The sequence below is a fragment of the Pimephales promelas genome, chromosome 5, assembly GCF_988280905.1.
Source record: "Pimephales promelas chromosome 5, fPimPro1.hap1.1, whole genome shotgun sequence".
Taxonomy (NCBI): Eukaryota; Metazoa; Chordata; class Actinopteri; order Cypriniformes; family Leuciscidae; genus Pimephales; species Pimephales promelas.
The window spans coordinates 43661931-43685225 of record NC_142773.1 but is presented as its reverse complement, the minus strand read 5'-3'; the positions used below and the strand labels follow the sequence as shown (position 1 = coordinate 43685225).

The window sequence follows — 23295 nt, the reverse complement described above, 5'->3', positions numbered from 1 at the left end:
CTAACTGCATAGAACATCCATTATATGTTATCTGGTCTTTAATAACGTTCTCAAAATATTAGCACAAAAACGTTATTTACATAGGCTACTTTATTCCTGAAATATTTTAATTGGATGTTCGTCTAACATTTTTCAAATGTGACTTCTGGTTTTTGAAAGTTTGAGAACATTCAAAATAAACATCGAGAGAACCTTCAAAAGTCATAATGTTTTAAGAATGAGACAGTGGAATGTTTCTTCAACGTTTACTGGATGTTTTAAACGTTCAGAAATAGGCCTAACTTTAATAGCAAAATATATTTTTGTTACTTGGGTAATATCAATAATTTATTCCAATTAGGCTATTTACTGCAATCGGGATTTAGTTCACTGTCAAATATAAAAAATAAAATAAAAAAAAAACAATAAGCGCTCTATATCGTTCCAAACACTTAAAGGAAAACTCCACCGTTTTTTGAAATATGGCTTATTCACATTCTTTCCTACATTTAGATATGTGTGCAAATTCATTTTTGTCTCAGTGCATGCATTGTTTTAGTTTGACAGGGTCGGCGCTAGCTTAGCTTAGCACAATGAATGGATTCCCTTGTTGCCAGCTAGCATGTCCTGAGTAAAAGTGGTTAAAAAAAATAAACAAACCCACGTAATTACTTCTTGTGGCCTGCGTATTCACAACGAGTACAAATAGCGACGCAGATTAACACTCAGCGATTTCCTAGGCAGATATTGACTTGGGACTATATTAGGGGGAAGCAGCCCCTCGTTGGATGTTTTCTGGTTCGGTGTGTGTGGCGTGTTTCTTGAACTGAGCTTGAACTTGCATGTTTCACGCATGACGCATTAGATCTCAGTTGTTCACAAAAGGATGTTTAGGTATTGACTGTATGAAGTGGAAAAAATGTTTTTGTGTATGTTAAACGTGTTTCATGCAATATATCCCAATCAGGGTTTGTTTCTTTAATCACCTGTTTTTTTTCCCCGTCCGCATCCACTAGAGGGCCACACTGTTACAGAAATGAAATGACGTCACAGGTTATTAGCCTATGACGAATATTTACATATCGTACCACGTGCGCATTCGATTCTATACACCAGTGTTTATTGTTTACAGTGTTACACAGTATGCAATAGAACATTTTGCAAAACTATTTTTTTTTTCATGTCTGAAAACAGACTAATTTCACGTATACAGCAGAACAAGAGGGTGAAAACACTTTCACACAGAATGGCACAATACAAGCGATGAGAACATGTCTTTTGATTTAGTCATTTATGGACCAAGAAGAATTTAGGTCTCATCGCTTACACTAGTGTTTTACACAAACATAGCTTGGTATTTTTGTTTTTACCGCTTTATTCGTTTAAATATCTAAATGTTAGTAAGACGAAGACATAAAATAGTCACCGTTAAACAAAAATAGTTGTTAAATCTATCAAATCGGAATATTAGTAGCCAATCGGTCACCGTTCTACAATTTAAAAGGCATCTTTTACAAACACCCGATTTCTGAAAAACTATTATGAATCTAAACTTATTTCTATTTTTAGACAGTAGCCTAATATACGGTTAATTTTTAAATTTATTTAATAAAATGTGTGTAATTGCATTTATTTTAATCTATTTAATAAATGAATAACTATTTTTCTTTAAAGCACTTTTTTTTTTACATAAATCCATTTGATTACATAAATAACTTTTTTGGGAAAATAATTTTTAGTCAGTGATTTTATTCATTAGAATAATATCACTCCTAGTTTTGTGCTATATTTTTATATTAGTATAAAAGCGAATGACTTTCATCATCATTTTCTACTTCGATTCACGTTCAGGAATGATGTTTTGTCTTCATTTAGTTTAAGCAACAGAAACTAGTGGTTTTTCCTCAGTGCATTAATGTACAAAAGCTGGAAAACACTCCACGGGTGAGAAAGCATGGATTCAGAAGTACAGATCTCACGAAACAAACAGAAGCCATTCATATTTTCATAGTCAAATGCATATCCATAAATCAGTTAGGGATGCGCATTCGTAAAGGACTGTAATGCACAAGTTAAAGGAGTGGTGAACGCTAGCGTCTGGTGTGTGTTTCTACGAGACGGAGTGCTGCATCTTCTCGTGGCGTTTGGTCTCGATGTATTTGGCGGACTGGTACGCGCTGCTGTGGTCGATCTTGCCGTTGACGAGGACGGGTCGCTGGACGGGGTGTTCAAGAGAACGCCTGAAGCTCTTCTCCATCTTGTGCTCCAGCTGCATGTGGTTCTGAGGCGGGAGGCCGAGGCAAGCCCTGCACACACACACACACACACACACACACACACACACACACACACACACACACACACACACACACACACACACACTCAATACATGCAAATGATTTCACACTCATCCTTCACTCGGGTCATTTTGACCCTCAACTATTAAAAAAAATTAGAGTGTTCATCAGAGGGATTTTTTAAATATTTTTTTTTAATAATAAAAAAATATATATAATATATACTGTATATATATATATATATATATATATATTATAAAATATATATTTTTTATAAAATATATATTTTTAAAATATATATCTTTTTTATAAAATATATATTTTTAATACACTGTAAAAAAATATTGATGGTTTAACTTAAAAAAGTAAGTAACCTGGTTGCCTTAAAATTTTAAGTTCATTGAACTGGAAAAAGTGAGTTAATACAATGAAGGAGATTAATTTAACCATCAGAAACTCAAAATAATAAGTTATCTCAACTAAATAGATTATTATAAAGTTGATTTGACAAAAGAAAATATGTTGTGATTACTACACTGTAAAAAAATTGTTGGTTTAACTTAAAAAAGTAAGTAACCTGGTTGCCTTAAAATTTTAAGTTGATTGAACTAGAAAAAGTGAGTTAATAAATGAAGTAAATTAATTTAACCATCAGAAACTCAAAAAAATAAGTTATCTCAACTAAATAAATTATTATAAAGTTGATTTGACAAAAGAAAATATGTTGTGATAACAAATCTTGAAAATATTTTTTACAGTGTATATATATATATATATATTTTTTTTAAATATTTTTTTATTTCATTAAAGAATTAAAAAAAAAACTTTCTGGCCAAAAAAACCCCCAAAAAACAACTTATATATTGTATATAATTGTATAATAATAATAAAAGTATAATTGTAGGTTTTCGGGTCATTTTGACGTGTTCCAGAAGGTTAAAGGCCTCACCTCATGACGTTCTCGATGCACGCGCGCTGACGGAAGAAGGCGTTGACTACCGGCGCCCCCTGTGGCACGAGCGGGGCTTTACACAGGAAGCTGAGCAGCGACAGGACGCTGTGGAAACTCTGGAACTCCGGATCCTCTCGAGTGCAGAACGTGATCCTCTGGCACAGCTCCGTCAGGATCACCAGATCCAGGATAATAGGACTGGCCAGCAGAGAGTCCTATAATCGCCACGGTAACAGCAATCCATATTTATTAGAACAGCACTTTCAATGCATTTCAGAAATGCACATATACAAAATCACAATTAGCGGAAAAAAGTATGAATTAAACAAGAAACGATGAGCTCATTAATGTGCATGTTGATTCAGAGTTGCATGCATTCATAATCACCAGCCATGAGTTCTCAGTAATGTTTGCTGATTTGCGTTATTAGACGTGTTTCTGACCTCGCAGGTGTTGTGCATGGCGATGGTGTTGGTTCCTCCCATCATGATCTCGGAGGTGTACTCATCCATCGCACGCTTGCTGTCGCCCACATAGGGTACATATTTAATAACCACCTGTTCACACACACATTAGATTTGTTTTATTTGCACATTATATTTGCATTGCATCTTTCCTTGTAGACCGGAATACCAGTTTCAAAATGCTAGATTATATAGTACATGAACTACGTGAATATGAACATAATGTTCAAACATAAGAGTCTCTTCTGCTCACCAAGGCTGTGTTTATTGCATCAAAATGTGAAATAATATTCCAATGTAAATCATCTGTTCTCTATGTGAATATACAGTAAAGTGTAATTTATTCCTGTGATCAAAGCTGAATTTATCATCATTACTCCAGTCTTCAGTGTCACATGACCCTTCACAAATCACTCTAATATGAGGATCTGATGCTCAATAAACATGATTATTATTACTTTTGATCAATTTAATGCGTCCTTGATGAATAAAAGTGTTAATAAAAAATCTTACTGACCCCAAACTCTTGAGCAGTAGTGAATATTTACTCAGATGAGACGTAAGCACACACACACACACACACACACACACACACACACACACTCACGCAGTGGTCGGGCTTCTCCCCGGGCCGGAACAGGATGGGGTTGGACCGCACGATGTCGTCCACCACGTTGCTCTTGGAGATCTCCTTGGAGCGAAACTGCTGCGGCGCCGACAGGTTCAGCCCGTCGTTGTTCCCCAGGTGATTATAACTCACTATACAAGTTGGCTGAACACATATACACTTATAGTGTTAGCGTCACAGTGTCTGATTGGGGGAGATATATCCAGCTGCAGACCCGCAGCACCACCAGTTTCAGAACCGGAAGTGAGGGAGGGGCGGAATTATTATTATTGCATTATAATTATTTTAGCAAGCATGTAAGGACAAACCGGGCCTTGAGTTCCTCATTTGATACATTGTAAGTTAAATTTTAAAAAAATTGTTGTGTTAAAACAGGCCTAGTTTGGGTTGAATTGGTCATTTTGTATAGATTTTTAACAAAATAATGCCGAATTTTCTCTCTCTTTTTTTTTTTTTTTTTAGATTTTGACATTATTTTACACGAAAAATGCATGCTGCACATGTTCTTGTGAAATAAAGTATATTTTATAAAAAAATACCCATGCTTTTTTTTTTTAAATTAAACAATCAAAATCATCTTAAATACATCTTCAATATCAAATCAATTTAAGATTTTTGTAAACACAATAAATAAATAAATAAATAGAAATATCACAGAGGTCTAATGAGTTATCAGATTGTGTATAATTTCGAAAACCTCCAATGATTGTCTTGTTTTATATCTTTCAAAGCTTTATTATACAAAGTTAACTCCTTCATAAAAACCAAAAAACAGGTCTTATCTTCCTAAATCTACACGTATGTATAAACTGATTAGCTAAAATTATTAAACTGTTATACATTAAAATGTCGATAAGTTTCAAGTATTATTTTTTCACCATCATGATCAGGAAGTAACTCGTAATACAATGAAACGAATAACTGAAACTGTATACAATTATTTTACACAAAATCAATGTTTTAAAATGCTTATTGTACTGTAATGTATAGCATCATAACATACGTAGAGAGTAGGACCGTTCTTGTTCAATAAAAGCTGTTTCATGTGTAAAATACCCTCCAAGGTGGCGTTATTAGGTTTCAAATCTAAGCTCCGCCCCTCACTTACGTTCCTGGCGCTGGTGTTGGTTAGAATCTAACTCCGCCCCTCACTTCCGGTTCTGGCGCTGGGGTTCTGAAACTGGTGTGCTGCGGGTCTGCAGCTGGATACTATAGGATTGGGGTACCGTTGGTGTCCACTAGAGGTCTCTTCCCCATACCGCCACCACATCATGAACTGCATTTCCCAGAATCCTTTGTCTGAACTCATCACTGATCGTAGCACACAGATGTTCCCACTCACATTGTTTGTATCTGTCTATTTATACCCTGTCAGGTTCAGTGTTTGTCATTGAGTGTCAGAGTGCACTTCTGAGGTCCAGTCCTGTTTTGGGACTGCCTTCATATGGATTTTGACTCTTTGCCTGGCTGGTTTGTGATTATAGATCAACTAGTCATGACTGTTTCCCGAAACCGGACTGTCGCAAATTGGTCATTCAACCACGGTTAATGTTGGTTAGAACGAGTCTTACCTTGATTCCAGCACTGACGAGGAAGTCCACCAGAACCGACTTGAGTTTGGTCTGGCCGGATTTGAAGTCGTCTCCGCTGATGAAGACTCCTCTCTGCACGGCCAGATCCACGGCTCCGGGGACGAACGTGTTCTGCGGCGAGCCGTTAATATACGCACAACCTTCCAGAATACTGGCCACCGCAAACATGGTGGAGGGAGACACTTCCCCCCCGGTCTGTGACGACACACGACAAAAGCATCCAGACGCAGTAATACTTGTGTTTTTATGTTCAGTACGTGATAATGTACATCAGAATAAACCCGACGGGGTGGTCAGGATCAGGGGGTTTATTCTGAGATAACACACACACACACACACACACCTCGATGGTGTTCAGCAGATTCTCCGCGGTGTCGTTGACGCCAGGAACGACGTCACAGAATCTCTCCGTGTTTGCGGTCCAGAGAACGATGACTTTCTCGACGCCACTCTTCTGCCGGAAGTCACAGATGTCCCTGCGGATCTGAGCCACCTGAACACACACATCTTCAACATTAGAAAACGTGTGTGTTTTATGTAGAGTAAAAATATTAATAACACGTTATAATAAGCCCCCTCGATTAATGCAGGGATTCCCGAACCTCTCAGACATCAAATATTGACCTGAAGCCTAATTATAATATGTTACCAGAATATGTAATGAGCGCCGTCCCAGTGACGAGTGAGCAGTGCACCTGTTCTGCTTTGGTTCCTCTGATGAGGTGGTCCGCCCTGTGCTCCTGGTTCGCAGCTATGAATTCTGGGATGTATATGGAGGGTCTGGGCTTGAGCTGGTTCATGAGTGGGCGGAGCTTCTCCTGCAGGCTCCAATCCAGAACCTGCGCGCGCTCCATGGCCCCGCCCAGATCCAGAGACGAGATATCCCAGCCTGCATCAGTGATGAGCAACAACAGGAGTGTGAGATGATCATACACACACAGGCGCGACGCAAGTGTGTTTTGCTATTTTCAGCCCGACGCACTTTTCATTTTTTAATCTGTGTCCATGAGCTGCTGGTCTATGTTCAATAGTCAATAGCACAGTATTGTTTTATTTTTTAGTAATTAATTTTTTTTTTTTTTAATTACTTTTAGATCATGCGCCGACCATGTGTCCCGCCGTTAAATTAGCAAAAGTGTGCGCCCCAAGTGAACTTGCTTTAAATTATGAGCTTACATCATTAAAATAGGAAACGAACTTCATCGAATGTTTGTTCTTTACCGTCGAACACGATGTCATTGGGATGCACCATCGGCAGCAGATCTCGGAAGGGGACGTAGACCTCTCCGTCGGGTCCCGATCCCAAACACACCGTGGAAGATTCCAGCAGGGAGCCGTAGTAATTCGCTTTCTGAAAGACGGACAAGATTACTAAATACTCCAACAAACTATCGTCAACTAATGGGACCTTGTTACCCACGTCTCTCTTCCACACTAATACTTGCGTTCGCTAATATTGCGTTCGCTCCATGTTGTCGGGTTGGGGTTATTTCTGTTGTGCTGTTTTATGTGCAAAAATATTTGCATGCATTATATAACATTTTGATTAATCGCGATTAATCGCATCCAAAATAAAAGTTTTTTGTTTACATAATATGTGTGTGTACTGTATATCATTATTTTGTATATATATGTAAATACACACACACATGCATGTATATATTTAAGAAATATTTGCATGTATATATATTTTATATAATTTATATTATATATAAATACATTTTTTTCTTAAATATATAAGAACTAAGAAATATTTGCATGTATTTATTGTATATATACTTATAGACCATTTCACAAGATGTAAACAACACTGGTCCAGAAGCACTTCCTGTTTCAGTTTTTTAACACTACATAAAAGCTGGGATAAAATACAACCAACAGAACATTTAAAACTGAATCAAAAAGTTAAACAAACATCTTTAAGATGTTTTCTTTACATGTGAAATAAAGAAAACATTTACAAACTGAAACAGGAAGTGCTTCTGGACCAGTGTTGTTTACATCTTGTGAAATGGTCTATATATAATTTATATTATGTATGAACATAAATATTTTATATATAAAAAACACTTTTTTTTTTAAATAAATACATGCATGTGTGTGTATTTATATATACAACATAATTATACACAGTACAAACACATATTATGTAAACACAAACTTTTATTTTGGATGCCCAGCACTATATTATTGACATGTATTCATGGTATTTTAGATTTAAGGACACTATTGGGTCGCTACTGGATCTTTCAACTCCCAAAACAGTGGCTCAGCTTATTAAACTCAGTTTGTCTGCATCTTACATTGTTTAAATAAACACATTTTTCGCTAACAGTGATGTTGTATATGTACGTTTCTGAAATGCATAACCCAGACCACTGTATAATATAATGTGGACTCGTGCATTTTCATGTAAAGCTGCTTTGAAATGATGTGTGTTGTGAAAAGCGCTATAGAAATGAATGTGAATATAACTGTACCTTCACACCGGTCTTGGTGCTCCAGGTCAGGCCCAGTCTGTTGGCCAGGACGGCGGCCGTGACCGTGGTCCCGTTATTCCCACCCCAGCCCACCAGCATCACTCCCAGCCGGGGAACCGTCCTCTCCGTGCGGAACGTGAACTCGGTGCTGGACGGCGTCACCTGAACAACACACACATTTACAGTCACAGATAACAAACATACCATTCATCAGCTAAAGGTGCAGTCTGTAAGAATGACACTAGTGGTGGACATCGGTACTGCAGCCCAAATCTGAATATCCCAGATCGTTGCTTCCCCGCCTCCACGGACTCGACGCTCACAGGTCGTAGTGTTTTTCAGGGAGGCGAGTGTGTGAACTCAGCATGTTTCCTCAATATATGCAGACATATTATAGTATTTTCATGCTTTAGTAGAGTGAAAGTTACATTAGTTAACATTAACTACAGCCTTTATTAATCTATATTAATTCAACATTTACCAATACATCACAAAGGTTGTATATTTGTTAACATGCACTGTGAACTAAAATTAATAAACAACAAACAGCTGTATTTTCAATAACTAATATTAACAAAGATTAACTAATATAGTAACAAATGTATTGCTAGTTCATGTAAGATAATATATTATCTAATGAACCTCATTGTAAAGTGTTACCAATATGTTCTAACACCGTAATTCTTTTTCAGATTTATAGCACAATTAACACTATGTTAAACTATGACAGTGAATCATGTGTCGAAGTCCCGACAAGAACTCAGCCTTGGATTCAGAAGATATTGCCTGAGTTTATTATGTTTAGAGGCATGTGACCCGTAACAGAGAGCAGACGAGAAGAGTCCTTCGGGTGTTATGACTCGTCTATAGAACAGCAGATAATGTCTCATTTGCATAAAGAGAATATCATGATCGCACTCTTGTTAAACTTGTAGACTCAACATCAACTGATCATCCATCTAGTGTTTGTAAATCTGAAGTTAGTTCGAGGCCGGATCCTCTGTGGCCTCTAGAAGTGTGGAGAACCTGAACTGGTCTTCATTGAGCTTACTGGTTTCTTTAAGTGGTTATTGGAGATCATGTCTATATCGGGTCCGTCGGTCCGTAACCAATTCTGGACATCTATTCGACGTCCAAACCACTGTAGGTCCACTGTTTGGACGTCCAACCATGACCATGACCATATTGACATTCAACATTTGACCTTTGAACTGGGTAATTTTTTTGGACGTCATTTGGATGTCTATGACAGGTGCAGGAATGTACATGAATTTGTACACACAATATAATTATTCGTTCACTCATTTTACAAAAACGTGCGCACAATATAATCATTAATTCACTCGTTTTTCTAAATCGTGCGCACAATATAATAATTCGTTCACTGGTTTTACTAAATTTTACACAAAATATTATTTGTTCACTGATTTTACGAAAATGAGCGCACAATATAATAATTCGTTCACTGATTTTACAAAAACGTGCGCACAATATAATAATTCGTTCACTCGTTTTACGAAAACGTACAAACAATATAATAATTCGTTCACTGGTTTTACTAAATCGTGCACACAATATAATAATTTGTTCACTTGTTTTACTAAATCGTGCGCACAATATAATAATTCGTTCACATTTGTTTTACGAAAACGTACGAACAATATAATAATTCGTTCACTGGTTTTACAAAATTTTGCACACAATATAATAATTCGTTCACTTGTTTTACTAAATCGTGCGCACAATATAATAATTCGTTCACTCGTTTTACTAATTTTTACACACAATATTATTCGTTGACTGATTTTACGAAAATGAGCGCACAATATAATAATTCGTTCAGTCATTTTACAAAAACGTGCACACAATATAATTATTTGTTCACTCATTTTACGAAAACGTGCGAACAATATAATAATTCGTTCACTAATTTTACTAAATCGTGCGCACAATATAATAATTTCGTTCACTGGTTTTACTAAATTGTGCACACAATATAATGATTTGTTCATTTGTTGTACTAAATCGTGCGCACAATATAATAATTCGTTCACTCGTTTTACGAAAACGTACGAACAATATAATAATTCGTTCTCTGGTTTTCCAAAATTTTGCACACAATATAATAATTCGTTCACTCGTTTTACGAAAACGTACGAACAATATAATAATTCGTTCACTCGTTTTACTAAATCGTGCGCACAATATAATAATTCGTTCACTCGTTTTACTAAAACGTGCGCACAATATAATAATTCGTTCACTCGTTTTACTAAATCGTGCGCACAATATAATAGTGCGTTCACTCGTTTTACTAAATCATGCGCACAATATAATAATTCCTTCACTTGTTTTACTAAATCGTGCATACAATATAATAATTTGTTCACTCGTTTTAATAAATCATGCATACAATATAATAAATCGTTCACTCGTTTTACTAAATTGTGCGCACAATATAATAATTCCTTCACTTGTTTTACTAAATCGTGCGCACAATATAATAATTCGTTCACTTGTTTTACGAAAACGTACGAACAATATAATAATTTGTTCACTCGTTTTAATAAATCGTGCATGCTATAACGTGTTCATTCCATCTTTTTACGAACTAAACATTTGCTGGTAAACACTAAAAATACTAAAGTGAATGGGGACTAACAATTGTTTAGCTACCCACATTCTTCTAAATATCTTTTGTGCTCAACAGAAGAGAAATACAGTTGTACAGCAGGTCTGGACCAGCTTGAGGGCGAGTGAATGATGACAGGTTTTTGAGTGAGCTGCCCCTTTAAGAGAACTTTAAGAGAACGCTGTTCCCTGTGAGAGATGGGTGTTTAAAAATGTTTAAATAGTGGCATGTCAGCGACTCCAATAAGGAACAAAATGCAATGCAATTTTATCACTCAACACTCACAACAATCCAGACATAAATCCATCAGTTTATTAAAGATGTTGAAGCACTTACAGTGAGCGCGTCTCCATCTCGACACACACACGCAGTGTGATAACAGTAACGAGACTCGATGTATTTCTCCGTGTATTTCACATCAGCGCTGTTGATACGAACTTGCATGATGATGATGAACCTGCAACAATAACAGAACATCTCTTACACATCATTCATTCAGTTTTATTCATTCAAATACAAAAATGTACAGAATAGTCAAATAAAGCATATTGCATATCCATATATTGAATAATTTCAGCATTAGACATACCTTTAAAATTTCCAGAGCAGAATAAAAAAAGTATGTTTCAGCGTAGACTTAAGTCCTTTTAAAGCTCAGGGTGTGTGTCGAATGTGCGAAGGTTCGTCACCTGATGAGTGTGTAAGTGTGTCGCACTTGGTTATTATTGGTCGCGCGCCACAGTCTCATTCACCGCGCGGAGGAGGAGTTACAGACACCTTCTCGATTCTTCCACTCGTGGACCGAAATGTGATGATTTATGATCCTGGAGTCTGTCAGACAAAAGCAGAAGGACAATCTGCTTACTGTAATATGCACATGTAATGCGGAATGTAATGCTGTATTGATAATTTATATGCACAAATAAAATAAACTACACGCATAAATATTAATATTGAGAGAAAATAATAATTTCTCAGCTGCATTTTTACATCAAAAGAGCAGAATGCATTGACTTAATGATATTCTGTGATCAGACAGGATCATGTGAAGGGTTAAACCTGTACAAACCAATTGGAAACAGATAAAAAGTGTTGTGACTCAGCAAGAGTCTAATTCACAAGCACTTGCGAGACAGTGGAAATGTACCAAGTTGGTGAAGGACGATCATGTGTAAGAATGCTCTAGAAACTGCAGTGGAAAACTACTGATGGCGTTGAGCAGATAAACATCCTCAACTTCCCCTTGAACTGCTTTAGCTCGTATAATCAGAATAACAATAACTCTATGCAGGAGAGTGCTGGGGTTTCTGATGACACTGAAATGTGATTATTTTATCTATAGTGACAGATAGTAAAGCAAACTTACAGTTATAACCTTACAATGAAGAAAATGTTCGATAAGTGCTTATTATTTTAAGAATTAAACAGCTCGTAAACAGATTTAATTACTAGAGGGAAATAATGAAAGTACAGCTGAATCGGGGCCAAGCATAAAAAGCATGATGTTTAATGGAAGCACATCACGGAGCTTTTAAAGACATTATTATTTTAGTCAAAATGGCTGAAAAATCACAAATACATTCTCTTGTAAAATGATTAAATTGCATATCACTTTTGATCAATAGGCGGCGCTATTGTGTGGTCACTATGAGGAGCGAATGGCACCCAGCACCTCATTGCAGTACCTGAGATCCAGGGGGCGGAGTTGGATCCAGATCTAAGGAATGGAGATGGGTAGATTAGGGGTGGGGTTAGGGATCAGGGGCGGAGATGGGTAGATTAGGGGTGGGGTTAGGGATCAGGGGCGGAGATGGGTAGGTTTAGGGTTAGCGTATTTTTTTTTTTTTCAATATACTTTTATTATTTGACAAATATATTTCAAAATGAAAAAGAATTGTGCTGAATTTTGTCTGAGGAATAATAAAAGACACAATTTTTCATTTATAATTTGTCTTAAATCTCATTTGTTTGAAAAATCGCGAGAAAATCGTATCGTGAAATCAGTATCGTGAATCGTTTCGCATCGTGAGTTGAGTGAATAGTTACATCCCTAGTTAATAGTAAAGCTACTTTAACACATTCAGCCCAAGAGTCTCCATCTGAACGTGTCTCCTCTCTCTCTCTCTCTCTCTCTCTCTCTCTCTCTCTCTCTCTCTCTCTCTCTCTCTCTCTCTCATCCTGCAGTTCTGCTGTTTCACCGCTAGAGGGCCAGCAGTTATCCACTGAAGACTGGAGATGTGCTTGATGTGTGTTCATCAAGTCATGCTCGCGCAAGCACACACACACACATCTCTCTCTCTCACTCACTCACACACTCACACACACACTGTTCCCCGCTTCATCTCAGAAGCTCCTGCTCGTTTCAGACTGAAAACACAGGTAAATTCGTTTACTATTTCACGTGTTATTAGACCTAACTTACTTTAAAAATGATAAATTACATTGTAATCAATTCATGATTTATGAAATCAAGACGATGATAAACTGGCACACAAACAACTGTGATCGACTATTTAATTATCTTCTCATGTACAGTGTAAGTCTGACGTTACATATAATAGACATTATAATAAATTTGGCACATTTAATAAACATTGAATTCGATGCTGTGAAAATTATAATATAAAGCAGATTTGTGCAGACCTGACTATATTCAGACTCTAAACTGATCATTGTATGTCATAAATGCTGCCGATGCATTTATCGCACGTGGATATTCTGAATGTCCGATTGAATTGACGTTTGGATCGTGAGATTATTATCATAAAGTATAAAGAGTTTGGGCTTTCAAGCTCAGTTCAGTCCGGGAACAGAGGACTCCTGTCGAGATGAAGAGGATCTGACTGTGCTGACCTTCGACATCCTCACAGATCATCATCACACGGGGTTCATGAGTGACGTATTAAAGAGGATTTACGAGAAATAAAGTTTAAAGTCAGTTTAGGGAGAATGGTGTCGTGTTAGCGGCCCCTAACTTAATAACTGATCATTTCAGCGGAAGAGAATCAATCTTTAGCTGGAAAATAACATTATCCAAGAACCGCTATAAAACCAAACCCATCTCTGTTTCGTTGTAAAGCAGCTTTGAAACAATCTACGCTGTTAAAGGACAACTCCGAACCTTTGGTCTAATTACACATTGCTATCTAGTCAACCGTTTTCTGAGATTTGTTTTCATGATTGCCGAATGTAAATAGTTTTATCTCTAAAAACAGTTTAGCCTAGTATAATGCTAGTATATGGGGCATAGAGTAATGACAAATAAAAATCGCTTGTTATTACCACTAACAAGGCTCAAAATAGCCCCACACCAAGACGACAGCATAACAAAGGTCCCTACATTCAAACCGAAGCATTGAGAACGTTGTTAGTGTCCATAAAGTTTAAAAAGAAGATATTTTATACACACAGTCAACTTCGCGAATACAGGAAGAAGCCATCTTTGAAAAAAAGTCTCTACCAGTCGATCTACGAGCGCCGATCCAAGTGCGCTGAACTGTGCAGAATCTCATATGGTCAGTTGTTTCCAGAAGAAACACAAACCGTTTTCTTCTCTTCAATATGTACACGTAGCCTACTGTTCGCGCTCACATTATCACCTTAAGGCCAATTTATACTTCTGCGTCGAGGGTACGCCGTAATGTGCGGCGTTGGCTACGCACGTAGGCGACGCAGTTATGAGCATTTATACTTCTGCGTTCAGGTCTTGGTTGCTCTGCAGTACTGCTCCGAAACGCTAGTTGGCGGCGGAGAGTTTTAATGTGTTTAGATTCCTCGCGGCTAGGTTACTACAAGCAATAGCGATTGAAAGAGAGCTGATCATGTTGGAGTTGGAGCTTATTGAGGTGGAAAAACAGTTCACTTTAGTGAAATTACTAAAACTGAAAGGCAGAAATGAGAGAAGACGTCGGAGGATATGGTACGTGTGGAAATCATAGACAGTGGTGGAAATGCATGAGAAGGTACTGCGGAAATGCGTAGGAGGAAATGCGATGATACCAAGCCGACCAATCACCGATCTTGCGGTCCGCGTCGTCGCGACGTGTAGTTACATTTTTGAGGAGGTGCGCGTCAGGCGACGGCGAAGGGTACGCGCAATGGGACGCGTCTGTGCGTATGCTACGCCGTACCTACTGCGCGCACCCTACGCAGAAGTATAAATTGGCCTTTATTCACATCTCACCAGCGCACTTGGATCGGCGTTCGTAGATCGACTGGTAGAGACTATTTTTCCAAGATGGCTTCTTCCTGAATTCGCGAAGTTGACTGTGTGTATAAAATATCTGCTTATTAAACTTTATGGACACTGACAAAGTTCTCAATGCTTCGGTTTGAATGTAGGGACCCTTATTATGCTGTCGTGTTACTGTGGGGCTATTTTGAGCCTTGTTAGTGGTAATAACAAGCGATTTTTATTTGTCATTACTCTATGCCCCATATACTAGCATTGTACTAGGCTAAACTGTTTTTAGAGATAAAACTATTTACATTCGGCAATCATGAAAACAAATCTCTGATAACGGTTGACTAGGTAACAATGTGTAATTAGACTACCCAGATAGCGAACTGACATTGAATCAACGTGGAAACGACGTCTCTCATGACATTGAAACAACGTTGATTTTGCTCATCGAATTAACGTTGAACCAACGTCAGACGCGGCATTCTTCAAAGCTAAATGAAATCGAAAATTGGTTTGCTTTCATAACGTTGAAGCAACGCGTTGATTTCAAGTTGATTTTCCGCTAGTTTTGAAAGAATGACGCGTCTGACGTTGGTTCAACGTTAATTCGATGAGCAAAACAATGTCAGATCAACGTTGTTTCGATGTCGTATTTCCACGTTGATTCAATGTCAGTTTGCTATCTGGGAAGGTTCATTTTGCGCCGGAGTTGTCCTTTAATAGCGAGCTGACAGTGAAAATTCTGAACAAAAACTGAGAATCACTTTTTATCTCAGTTTTGACTTGGCAATGTTTACTTTTTTTAGTGAACACTTGTGTCTGTGTGCGTGTGTGTCCGCAGGATGGCGGAGCCGGCGTGTCTCCTGACGGACGGGCGTCCGCTCATCACCGCGGCTCAGCTGGGGAAGCTGCGTTTGGTGCGTGTGCTGGTGGAAGGAGGCGCTCAGGTGAACGAGAGGAACGCGAGAGGAGAGACGCCGCTACTCGCCGCCTGCCGATCTCTCCGCGCACACCCGTCAGAACCCATGCTGAGGCTGATCCAGTTCCTCCTGAATAACCGGGCCGACCCCAACATCCAGGACAAGACAGGCCGCACGGCGCTGATGTACGCCTGCATGGAGCGAGCCGGAGCCGAGCTAGCATCCGCTCTCATCGTAGCCGGAGCCGACGCCACTATGGAGGATTACTCCGGAGCGTCGGCACTCGTCTACGCCATTAACGCGCAAGATCCGGACACGCTAAAGGTGCTCCTGGACGCCTGCAGATCGCGAGGACGCGAGATCATCATCATAGCCACGGATCTGAGTTGCGGCGCTAACGCTAGCCGCTATCTGAACGTCGCGCCGTCGCCCGACACCTCGCCCGTCTCCTGCATGTCTCCCTCGGACATCGAGCTCAACACCAACTCTCCGAACTCCGACGGCGAAAACGTCTTTAGTTTCCGAGCCGACGGTTCTCCGGCGCGGAGCAGAAGCCGGCTGCGGTCCGAACCGTGGCTCGCCATCCAGAACCTGGCGGCTCTCAGCGACGCCTACGAGAAGAGCCTGGAGGACCAGGATAAAGACTCACTTCGCAGAGGTTTCCCAGTGGAGGAAAGAGACGTGAAGCTCAGGAACCCATCGGAGCGCAGAAACACGTTACCGGACCTCCTCCCGCCGCCGTCACTCAAACTCACGCTCTCCGGCTCGGACACACACCTCCACCGGACGCCGTTCGGGTTCCCGTCCGTACACAGAACCGGCTCGCTGTTTCTGGCTCCTCCGGACGGGCTCCGCTCGGGGAACAGGAGGTCCAGGGAGCAGATGAGCGGGCTCCTGCCTCCTCTTCCCGATCGCTCCGAGCCGCTCCGGGACTCTCTCGCTCCGGCACGCCGTCTCTCGCTCCAGCTCCACGAGACGCTGTGAAAACTCCTTCTGTAATAAAACTCGGACATTAGGAAGATAAATCAAGCAGAAAAATATCACCGGACTTTTTACATTAGTAAATGCAAATACATAATTAAATAAACTAACTTTTTGCTGGATTTTATAAAAAAAATCCATTAAATATATAGATTCGTCGTAAATAAATAGAAATTTCTATGTAAATAAATATTGCCACTTCATTGCTGATTTGTTCTTTATAATTTTTTTACCACTAAATACATTAATAAAGGTAAATAGATAAACAAATACTTACAATAACCTGACTTTTTGCTGGTTGGTTATTTACAAAACAACAACATCAACAACTATTACTAATAAATAAATAAATAAACATAAATCAAAATCAACAACTAAACTCCCACAATCTAAAATATAACAGTAACTTAGTTTCCTTTGAAATGACCATGTCATAATCTGAGGTCAAAATAATATTTTAGATATTATTCAAACTCACACACACACACACACACAAATGAAGCTGTTAATAAGATTGTTCAATCTGAAAAAAAGGGTTTAATAAGAAAAACCCTGAATGTGATGCAGAAATAAACAGCACAGGTGCATCATTACAGGTTGACATTAGAGAAATGTTAAAACATTGTTCATATTCTTTGAGCAGGAAAATGTATTCAAACAACCAGCGTGGCTCAATGGATCCCGAACCCTGGGTCAACAGCTTTAGAAAACCTGGAGCTTCACGACTGCACAACGCAGCGAGGCTCAATCCTCATAATCATAATCTCAACAGCACTTACCTTAGTTTTATTTAAATAGAAAATACTTAAATATTCATGTACTTTGTAAAATGACACCACTAAAGTGTGTTACTGGTGTAACGAGAGACTCACGAGGCAACATTTCCACAGATGGATGATCAGTTATTAAAACATGCTTACAACAAATGTCAAAATGTAAATATACAAATAAGCCAAGGTTTACAAATATACAAATAAGCCAAGGTTTACAAATATACAGTCATGATTACTGAGGGTTAATCCAGGGTCAAATCTCTGACCGGAAACACAGAGCAAGATCCCTGACGATTACGTCAACGTGTTTGATCGACAATTTCAAATGTGAAATTCAGATTAAAGTGAATATGATAAAACATTAAAGATCCAAACATCAGCTTTACGCATCAGGCCTGTTTCACACATGCGTCCAATATTTTATGTAATATTTCGCTTGTTTTTTTTATAGCGCTTTGAGGATAAGAAAGGTACATTGCAAATAAAATTTATTATTATTATTATTATTTTTAATTACAAATTTAAAACATTAAATATTTCCTAAAAAAATATAATTTTTGCATTAGCAGTGGTTAACTCAACCAGGGGTCCCCGGATTTTGATCACTTCTTTTCTGGGAAAAGACAAACGTGAACGGGCGTAGAAAAGCAAAATATTAAATCTCATGGAGGAATATTTACTAATTACAATTTTGAGGTTCGGAGCCAAATTACAGGGGGCTAAAAATTACTTAAGAAAGATGACAGCATCATTAATTTAGTTTTACACAGAGATTGATAGATTTATTAGTGAAATTTGTTGACTTTTGTAATCTTTGTTGCATTATATACCAACCGTGACAGTTCAAACATGGGGCAAAAGCACTTTTCATGACTTCCCCCCCAAAGTTTGCATGCCTGTAACTCAAGAAGTCTTAAACATATCTTAATATCATTTTATATTCTGGTTCCTAACAAACTTTTCTTTTGACATCTTCAGTTTTAAGGCCCGATATGGTCCAGTTTCAGAGATATGGGGATCTCAATGTGGCTCCAAGAGTAAATTGTTCAATTGTGCATGGCCATTTCCAAGGTCAAAAAACAGATTTGGGTCACTTTTCATACAGCTGTTGCTTTTTTTCTTTTTAAGTGGAATATCAGAAGAACAAATAATGTTGAAACTAGAAATGCATTGTTTCCCCCTATAAAAACAATTGCATTGAAAATTCCTGTCCAAGTGCCATAAAAGCTCTTTTTCCAAAGTTTGCATGCCTTTAACTCAAGAAGTATTAAAGATATCTCAGTTTGATTTTTACATTCTGGTTCTTAATAAACTTCCCTTTTGGTATCTTAAAGTTTAAGGCCCAATACGGTTCAATCCCACAGATATGTCGATCTCAATTCAGCTTCAAGTCCAAATTGTTGAATTTACCCATTTTCAATGGTTTATTGATGCCAATACCAGGAATATGTGTTGGGAAAGCAAACCCTTTCCTAAAAGGTGACATTCGTTTCAAACATTGCTAGCTTCAGAAGCTGTTAAAATCAATAATATCCCTTCTTACAAATATCTCTGACTAATTAAAATATAGATTTTTATGTACAAACTTCTGAAAGCAAGTAATACAACTAATGTGCCACAACATGACCATTTCAGTGGATTTTTGGCACTGGACAGGAATGTTCTATTCAATTGTTTTTATAGGACAAAACAAAATACATTTCTAGTTTCAACATGATTTTATTCTTTAGACATTGCCTTTTAAATGTAATGAGTAATGGCTGTATGCAAATCAACTCTTTTAGTGGTCAACCATTGAAATGGCTTATATTCAACAATTTGGACATGCAATGAGGATCCCATATCTCTACAGAACAGTGGATTACTCAGCCATGAAATGTAATATTTTGGCTTTCACCAGAACTAATATTAACAAAATAAAAAACTTGAGCCGGGAAAGTTTCCAAATTTTATTATACTATGATTATCGTATTTTGATTTAGTTTGTATTTTTATATTTTCTGCTTGTTTAAGTTTTTTATTATATATATATATATATATTTTTTTTTTTTTAATTTGGTAACACTTTACAATAAGGCCACATTAGTTAAGTTTACTTAATGCTTTAATTAACATTAACAATGAGCAATGCATCTGTTACAGTATTTATAAACCTTTGTTCACATTAGTTAATAAAAACACAAGTGTTCATTGTTAGTTCATGTTATCCGAGGTCCATTAAATAATGTAACTTGGAGCAAAAATGCTATCAAAATTAATAAAAAAATAATTCCAAAAAGATATGGTGCAAAAAAGTCCCGTTTTTTGCACCGTCCCTTTTTCCCGTATATCAGCACGTTTGCAAATGCGATAATGATTTTATCGGCCAACAAAAATTCAATAAACGATAAGTTATTAGGCTATTTAGTGAGTTAGATTTTAGACACAATATTGTCAATATGATCTTTTGTCCTCTATTTTTCCAATGAAAGTAGTTCTAAACTTTAGAGCCATTGCACGTCTCAGAACAGCACAGTAGTTCGTCACCGAATGAGTCTGCGTTTTTGAACGAAATGATTTGTCGACTCACTTCTGCTTTGTGCCTGAATGAATCGGATGAGTGAATAATTCAGTGACTCAAGCCTTGTGTATACTGGACGTGTCCGCACGACTGCGCGCACCTCTCTTCGGATGCAGCGGCATGCGCAATGTTATAAAAAGTGCCGTGCACACCGTCAGGCGATATGGGGTTTTGCGCGCCCAACGCGCACGACCGCCCACAGCTATGATGTCATTTTTTCCACGCGCCCTTCTCGCTCTTGCGGACGCGTCGAGTATACACAAGGCTTCACTCGTTAAACTAAAACTTTGCCGCCACCTACTGGTGTGGTTTCAGTATCATTTCATTTTTGCTGAGGGACTGAGTACCGAAAGTTGTTTTATGGTCAAGTTTAACTACTGTATAATAACCCGGGGTATTGTTACAAACTTGATCATCATTAAACATTACGTATTTCATGGCAAGGGAGTAGTTGCATAATAACAGTGTAAGATGTGTGTAACAGGCCTTAATGCAGAAATGCAACTAAAGATAATATCGACACAGTTACAATTCTAAGAAATCTCACTTTGAGACACGATATGTAAAACCTTGTGTGAGTGTGCGATCGTGTCCAAGTTCATCATCTCTGTCCGCTGTGCAAACGCACGTGTCTGAGACAGTTGTCCTGTCTGGAGAAAGTCTTACCGCAAAAATGACATCTGAAGGGTTTCTCGCCCGTGTGCACTAGTCTGTGTGTTAAAAGACGGGTCCTCTGTGTGAAGCCTTTCCCGCACTCCTCACATCTGAAGGGTTTCTCACCTGTGTGAACTAGTCTGTGTGTTAACAGCCGAGTCCTTTGTGTAAAGCCTTTCCCGCACTCGTCACATCGGAAGGGTTTGGGTCCTATATGCTTGCCGGCATTCAGACTCCTTGGGAGTGTTTTGGGCAAACACGAGCTTGAATGTGAGGATGGGAGTGTGTTGAACGGCGTCGAGTCAGAAGAGCTCGTTGTGGGCGAGTGTCTGTGGGAATCATGAAGATTCAAGTCATACTCAATGTCTGCAACGCCAAAGCTCTCGTTCTGCAGAACAGCCAATAAACCGGACTGAGTTGACGTGGTCGTGGGATCCTCCATCCCATATGGATCTGTAAAACTCTGGGAATGTTGTTCCGACTCCACAAGATTTTCCGGATGGTCAAACACTTTCCTGGAACACCATAAACGAGAGTTTCCGTCATGGCAGTGGTTTTGTCCTTTACACTTCTGCTTTTCCTGAACTTGACCCAGTGTCTGATCCACAAGTTCTTCCACCTGTTCGATCTTCATCTCAAACTCCAGTCCGCTGAGCTCCTCTTCCTCCGGTTCCTTCAGCGGCGGTACAGACTCTTCTTGTTTCAAAAGTTGTCCATTCACATCCGCCGCATGTGTAAAGTGAGGTTTCTCCTCTGAGAGATTCTTCACAACGACCTTTTCCTGGCTGCGATGATCAGTCTGAGCTTCCCGCGAATGAGCGGTTACACCTGTCGAGAAGTCATGTGTCAATATGATGTTATAATTCAAATTCTACAACTGAACAAATAGTTAGAGAAAATTTTAAACATTTTTAGAACAATATTTTATTGAAAAATATTTTAACATAATAACTTACCAGTTTTCAAAAAATAATTCAATTTTAATATTTTTTTAATATATTCATATTACAAATGTTATACTATTTTTTTTACTACCATTTCATTATAATTCGTTACATTATATTTCATTTTAAGTCAATATAATTATATGGTAATATACAGAAGTCAACATTTCAAGTGGATAAAAACCTTTCATCAAAGTTATACATGAATTTTGAACAACACCCATTCTTGTCATAGGACGATTTTCATGAACCTTTTTGATCCACTTCAAATGTTGAGTAACGTTACTGTATTTGAAGATTTGTTTATTACGCTATATTTATATATAAAGAGCCCCCTTCCCTCTTTCTCTCTCTCTCTCTCTCCCTCTCACTCACTCACACACAACCAGTATGATAGTTTTTCATATGATATAAGTCAGCAGCTCAGACTCACTCGTGTCCATGAGCTCCACCTGTACGCCGACAGAGCATCTCTCTGCAGTGACTCTCAGTAGTTCAGTCTTCAGTCCCTGGATCTCCTGGTTCCTCCTCCGGATCTCCTGATGAAGAGCTGCAGCCTCTTCCTCCAGCAACTGACTGATCTCCACCGCGGCCGCCTTCATGATCGCGGAGATCTGCGTCTGGAACATCCCCGCGGAGCTCATCTCGCTATCAAAGCTCTCTGCAGTTACATTACCATGGAGAAAAACACAATCCACCATTGCTGCTTCTCATTCGGGGCGTGACGTGTTTCCGGTAGGAAACGCTCACCAAAGTAAAAGACACGCGAGCGGCGGATGCAAAATAGAGATTTATTTCTGCGAAAAGGCGCAATGAAGATACTACAGTCACATACAGTCTTTTCACCCCATTAATACTTTTATTGAAGAAAACAGGCGGAAAAAATATGTAATTCAAAATCTAAGACTTACATGAAGCCATTTCTGTATGATTTTCTCTATATTAAGTTTATTTTATTGAAACGTCATTTATTTAAATACAATTTGACATACTGTTGTACTGTAGTTTAAACATTTCTTATTTCTTATTTATTCATTAGTTATTGGACATGATACTGTCGTGCGAGGTAGCCAAAATCCTTTTTTTATTAATTTTTTTTAAAATTTAAATTAAAGCTTCTTTCATTTAAAGTAACAAAAGTTGTTTTATGGTTTAGTTAACTATAATAACCCTGGGGAATTGGGATTGTTACAAACTTGTTCATCATGAAATAGTATTTTCATGGCAGGAGAGAAACGTTGCATAATAAATGTGTA

General features: G+C 38.3%; 3 protein-coding genes across 3 annotated transcripts; 1 reads left to right on the top strand and 2 right to left on the bottom strand.

Moving 5' to 3' along the window:
* Positions 1 to 1077: 1077 nt before the first annotated feature.
* Positions 1078 to 11763, bottom strand: LOC120471318 (inositol-3-phosphate synthase 1-A). Its single transcript, XM_039661122.2, has 11 exons — positions 11614 to 11763; positions 11361 to 11481; positions 8393 to 8554; positions 7134 to 7263; positions 6608 to 6801; positions 6256 to 6405; positions 5892 to 6107; positions 4300 to 4464; positions 3672 to 3785; positions 3226 to 3443; positions 1078 to 2285 (listed from the first exon to the last, which is right to left on the bottom strand). Exons 2-11 carry the CDS (start codon positions 11466 to 11468, stop codon positions 2090 to 2092), a joined length of 1653 nt encoding a protein of 550 aa, XP_039517056.1. The 5' UTR covers positions 11469 to 11481; positions 11614 to 11763; the 3' UTR covers positions 1078 to 2089.
* A 1415-nt stretch (positions 11764 to 13178) lies between these two features.
* Positions 13179 to 17244, top strand: LOC120471330 (ankyrin repeat domain-containing protein 34B). Its single transcript, XM_039661135.2, has 2 exons — positions 13179 to 13403; positions 16049 to 17244. Exon 2 carries the CDS (start codon positions 16050 to 16052, stop codon positions 17109 to 17111), a length of 1062 nt encoding a protein of 353 aa, XP_039517069.2. The 5' UTR covers positions 13179 to 13403; position 16049; the 3' UTR covers positions 17112 to 17244.
* A 373-nt stretch (positions 17245 to 17617) lies between these two features.
* Positions 17618 to 23145, bottom strand: LOC120471326 (uncharacterized). The gene is made up of 2 exons (XM_089131640.1): positions 22473 to 23145; positions 17618 to 21923 (listed from the first exon to the last, which is right to left on the bottom strand). The coding sequence occupies exons 1-2, from the start codon at positions 22738 to 22740 to the stop codon at positions 21043 to 21045; spliced, it is 1149 nt and encodes a 382-aa protein (XP_088987766.1). The 5' UTR covers positions 22741 to 23145; the 3' UTR covers positions 17618 to 21042.
* Positions 23146 to 23295: the final 150 nt, after the last annotated feature.